Source organism: Haliotis rufescens, unplaced genomic scaffold, assembly GCF_023055435.1.
Source record: "Haliotis rufescens isolate VD_foot unplaced genomic scaffold, xgHalRufe1.0.p SCAF_19, whole genome shotgun sequence".
NCBI classification, from domain to species: Eukaryota; Metazoa; Mollusca; class Gastropoda; order Lepetellida; family Haliotidae; genus Haliotis; species Haliotis rufescens.
Genome location: NW_025963879.1, coordinates 25,009,943 through 25,015,930, shown reverse-complemented (window position 1 = coordinate 25,015,930; position 5,988 = coordinate 25,009,943). Strand labels below are relative to the sequence as shown.

The following is a 5,988-nucleotide window of genomic DNA, read 5'->3' as shown; positions in this document are numbered from 1 at the left end:
CTGGTCTATATCTATACATCTTTGCTAAAAACAAACAATAAACTTACCTACATTTGGAACATCTTGATTACACCAGACAAAACAAAAAATATATGATGATAATAAATGTTTTACATGAAAAGCCCAACATTCAATACCTTTATCAGCCAAGGACACTTGATAATCATAAACATGTTTCAAAACAGGCTTATCAGTTTGAAACAATATTAGGGGTGCTCCGTCTTGAATGTTATAATTGTTTAAAGAAATTATCATGGAATGTATTAATATCAGGTGAAGGATGAAACCCCCAAACTTCACTGCCATACAACAAGATTGGTAGAAGCTTGACATCAAATAAATGAGTCAAAACATGTAAAGGTAACTTATGAAAATCAATTATGTTTGATTTTAGTGACTGCTAAACTTTATTGGCCTGGAGTGTTAAAGTTTTCTGTGTATTAAACCAGGGCTTGAAAATTGTACACCTGAGTATTTATACACTGAAACAATTTCCAGTGGACATGTATATAGAGAAAAAAATCATATTTCTTTAATCGACCACCTTTGTGAAATACAATTACCTTGCTCTTGTTATTATTAATTTGCAGTTGCCATTTATCACAATATTGGAAAAGTTTATCTAATATCTTTGAAGACCAATAACTGTACTATCTATTACTATAATATCATCTGCAAAAAACAGCATAAATAACTGTAGAGTTCCTATACTAATACATCATTGCTTATATTGTGGCAAACAATCTACAATGTCATTGATGAAAAATGAAAAGCTGTTTTTAAAAACAGGTCAGTTGATGGCTATATTAACACACCCAATTCTGGCCATGGTAATATTGTTTGATTTATAATACCCATGATGGATATAGCTTGTGGAAACGCTACCCTTTCTATTTTGTTTTTATTATCATTGTATGTTTTCATACAATCTGTTTTTCCCGCAAAGTTTAAAAACATTCAATTCAGTAGGTGATGAACCAGTGTATGATATATATAACTACCTTGACAACAATATGAATCTGTTTAGTTTGGAAAACACTGAATATGGATGACAAAATAAGAATAGTATCAGCAAACTGCAGGGGCCCGCAGATGAAAGGAAACGTAAAGAAGTAATGAACCTATGGCGAAAGAAGAAACTTTCTATAATATGTCTACAAGACATTCATATTTCTAAAGAAGACGAAACATTAATGAGAAATGAATGGGGACTTCAAAGTATAATAGCGCCTTACAAGTCAAATGCAAGAGGAGTTTCCATTTTGTTTTGTAATACTTTAGAAATAAAAATCCATAGATTTAAACAAGATATTAATGGAAACTATATAATAGCAGATATCACAATAGAGGGCATAAGGTTAACTCTGACTAATATTTATGGGCCAAATCAAGATGAACCTGCTTTTTACAATACTTTGTTCAATAATACTGACGAATTTGAAAACGAATCAATGGTTATATGCGGAGATTGGAACTTGGTTCTAAATTCAGATGTCGATTTGGAAAATTATAAACATATCAACAATTCCAAAGCAAGAAAGTTAGAACTTGAAAAAAATGAAAGCTTTGATCAAATTGATATTTGGAGAGAGAAAAATCTAGATGCTAAGAAATAGACATGGTGGAAGAAAAAGACTAAACAACAAGCTAGACTTGACTTCCTTTTGGTCTCACAAGACATTGCAAATATAACTATTGATTCTACAATTATACCAGGATACAAATCTGATCACTCAGCAATAACTCTGACTTTTTCAAATACACTTAGCAAAGAAAGAGGTAGGGGCTACTGGAAGTTCAATTCATCTCTAATGTTTAACAATGAATATATCCAAATAGTGAAAGATACACTAGAAGAAACAAAGCTAGAATATTCAAGCAGTAAATATTCCAAAGATGAAGCAAGAAAAACTAAAGATCTAAACTTAAAATTAGAAATCAGTGATACTCTTTTTTTAGAAACGTTTTTGATGGAAGTAAAAACCTAGAGGAAAAAATAATGCAAATAGAAGAGAAAATTAGGGGAAATTTTCAGAATATAAGTGAATCAAAGCTGTCAGACATGTCTAAATATTAAGTACTTTTTGAAAAATTAAAAGAAGAAGAATCAAGGGGAATACAAATAAGAAACAGAATCCAGTGGTACGAGGAAGGAGAAAAAACATCAAATTATTTTTGTCATCTTGAAAGGAATTAGGAATTATACCAGTAAACTAATTAACAGTATTATAAGTGAAAAAAGGGAGTTAATAACTGAAGGACAATCCACCTTAACTGAACAAAGAAAGTTTTATGAGAAACTATACTCCTCAAGTGGAGAAATAACTAATGAATCCAAAAATTTATTACACTTAACACACCAAAACTTAGTAAATCACAGTTTGATTATTTAGAAGATATGATTAACATGAATGAAATAACAAAGGCCGTAAAATCTATGAAAAATAACAAAAGCCCATGTATTGATGGATTCCCTGTAGAGGTTTTCAAATTTTTCTGGAAAGATCTTGGAATATGGGTATACAGATATATTACAGAAACATTTAGAAATAACACTTTAAGTCTAACAATGAATAGAGGTGTCATTACCTGTATAACCAAAGGCACTAAAGATAAACAACTACTCAAAAACTGGCGACCAATTTCTCTCTTAAATTCACTATATAAAATTTGAGTACATGTATAGCAAACAGAATTAAAACAACACTTAATACTCTTATACACGAAAACCAAACTGGCTTTATGCTTGGAAGACGTATTAGCGAAAACATACTATATGATATCTTGTTTGAGACAAAATTACAAAATAAGCCAGGTTTACTATTACTTATAGACTTTGAAAAAGCTTTTGATACTGTTTCAAAACAATTTACCATGCTGACACTGGAAAAGTTTGGCTTTGGACCTAATATAAATAAATGGATATATATACTTACAAATAATGCTTCATCTTGCATCATACAAAATGGACACTTATCTACATTCTTCTGTAACGAAAGGGGGTGTGGACAAGGAGACACATTGTCTCCATATCTATTCCTGCTTGTTGCAGAAACGTTGGGAATAATGATTCGTAATAATAATGCAATAAAAGGTATCAAACTGAACAATGTGGAACATAAACTTGGACAATATGCTGATTATAATGAAATATTTCTAGATGGGACTGACGAAAGTTTAACTACAGCGATTGACACCCTAAATGATTTTTATAAGATGTCAGGATTAAAAATTAATATTGATAAAACAAAAGCAATATGGATAGGCTCAATGACAGGTAGTGACATCAAATTATGCCAGGATCTGAAACTAGACTGGCATAGTGGGGACTTTGAAATATTGGGAATAAAGCTTAACTCGAACTTAAATAATCTGTGGGTAATCAATACAAAGAAGAGAATTGAAATTATTAACCAAATTTTAGGGAATTGGAGGAAATTGTTTTTGACATTGATAGGTAAAATTACTGTTGTCAAAACCTTGGCCATATCAACCTTAGTACATATATTCACTTCTCTTCCAAACCCTCCAAGTGAATTTATTGATGAACTAAACAAAATATTGTACACATTCATATGGAATGAAAAAAGGGACAAAATAAAACGAACATCTTTAATTAGAAAATATGATGAAGGCGGACTGAGCATGATAGAGGTAAAGTTTTTTATAATTGCTCTAAAACTGTCATATCTAAAAAAAAATCCCCAAAATAAAAACTGTAATAACCATAGCATCTTTCCACTCAAAAACATATTCCTACTTGGGGCCAATATTGAAAACTGTATGCACTTAGCTAACCCTTACTGGAGAGATGTTTTGTCTGCTTAGGGAACACTGTATAGAAGACACAAAACTCCACAAACATTGAAGAAGTACTATCAGAACCTCTTTGGTGTATGTTCATTATAAGAAATTGGTTTTTAAAGGGAATTTACACTATTAAAGATCTCTGCAATGAAGATGATATAATGCCCTTTAGTGAACTTAAAAGAAAATACCAAAATTAAAGGCACAATTATTGACTATTACCAAGTTCAATTAAACATACCAAAATCCTGAAAGATACTATGAGAAATAATCACATTATTTTATATAATCAACATTTAAATACAGCTTTGATGGACTTACTTGTAGCGCCTAGAGGCTCCAGATATTTTTATGATAAGACTACAGCAAATCTCCCAACAGTCTGTGAAAAATGGAATACCATTCTCGACTTAGCTATATCATGAAATGATGTTTTTATCAGATACAGAAAATGTACAAAAGATGTAAAATTACTTGATTTTCAATATAAATTTATTTATCGCACCATCTATCATTTTGTGGAACTGGTACTGAATCCTAACTTCATGTATATTGGGATTGTAAGCATGTTAAAGAATTTTGATTTTAATTGATATATTTCGGATAGAGAAATCAATTGCACACAAAAACAATACAACAAGACAGTTTGACAGAAAATGGAACGATTTGGCAAATGAACTGTCTATTATTATGTCTCTATTTTTTTATTGATTTTTTTTTAAAAATAAATAATTATATATATATGTGTGTGTGTGTGTGTGTGTGTGTGTGTGTGTGTGTGTGTGTGTGTGTGTGTGTGTGTGTGTGTGTGTGTGTGTGTGTGTGTGTGTGTGTGTGTGTGTGTGTGTTTTAAAATATTTTTTTAGTATTTTTTTTACACAACCAATTTGTAAGGAATTAGCTTCACACTTAGTTAATAATTTTGGAAAATATTTGCCGGTTTTCACCATTTGTAAACTTAAACTTGCTGACCTGTTGTCTGCTGTATAGGTAACCTATACCTAACAAGTATGCTACAAGACGTGCTACTCCATGTATAACTCTGTAATCTCATATACTGAATTGAAATATTTTAAAAAGAAGAAGCTGTTTTTAAATCAATAAAGGCACGGTATGGTCTACCTTTATGTAATCTTAGATATTTATCAATAATAATTTGAGGTATAAATATATTATCCACAGTTTGAAACCCCTTTCTAAATCCTGCTTGTTCAGGGATAATAACATTTCCATCAGTTGCCCAGTTAGTGTGTCTAGTACATATAATTGTAGAAAAGAATTTACCAGATATTTCTAAAAGAGTAATAGGTCTGTAATTACTAGGGTCAGTTACATTACCCTTTTAATGTAAAGGAAGGATGATACCTAAAGTCCACTCTTCTGGATAAATACCAGTCAATACATTTTTTTTAAACAAGGATAACAGTATTACCAAACACATGGGAGGGGCATATTTAAAAAATTCAACGGGTACACCCTAAACCTTGGGGCTTTTCTATTTGGCATATCATTAACAGTCTTAAATATTTCATCTTTTTAAATTCAACTATCCAACTCATTATCATATACAGTGGAGTTGATCAAATCTTCACTAATAGGTTCTACAAAATGTTGGACATCTGTATAAAACTGTTTCTCACATTCAGCAAAATTAGTGCCTTGAAACAAATGATTGAAAGCAATGACCAAGAATACGGTGAAATTGAATTACTTTCAAAATGATCTTTTTCTAAAATAAGACCAGAACTGTCTACAATTATGCGTTGATTAAGCACTGTTAATGTCTGTGATTTGTAACAGAGAAACACTAATGAAGATTTCTGTTTACATTGGCTTCTGCACGACCTCCACGAGTCAATGTACCGTTGTCGGTTGTTGTCATTGCTAGTGTCACGATATAAACGGCGGCGAGCGGTTGCACGTGCGTCCCAACATTCTTGATCAAACCAGTTATGTTCCTTCCTCATGCGGTTTCTCTTGGTGGGTTTTTTACAAAAGTCTGCACACCATTCATTCAAACGAATTGAAAGTACCTACAAGGTTTAAGACATGTTCAGTCACTTACATGTATATACCCTCACTTCATCTGGCGTACACAAGTACATACGGCCATGCCCACCAACACACGCTCCCCATGGACTCTTGACACCATCCTGTGATGTCAGTATGTTTCTAACAAAC

General features: G+C 31.7%; 1 protein-coding gene across 1 annotated transcript in view; it reads right to left on the bottom strand.

Moving 5' to 3' along the window:
* Positions 1-5,849: 5,849 nt before the first annotated feature.
* LOC124125747 (protein wech-like) overlaps positions 5,850-5,988 on the bottom strand; it is a 2,624-nt gene continuing 2,485 nt past the window's right edge. The window contains exon 2 of the mRNA XM_046489114.2: positions 5,850-5,988. This exon is cut by the window's right edge and continues 1,490 nt beyond it. Within this exon, the coding sequence (XP_046345070.2) occupies positions 5,865-5,988 (124 nt within the window). The 3' untranslated portion in view covers positions 5,850-5,864.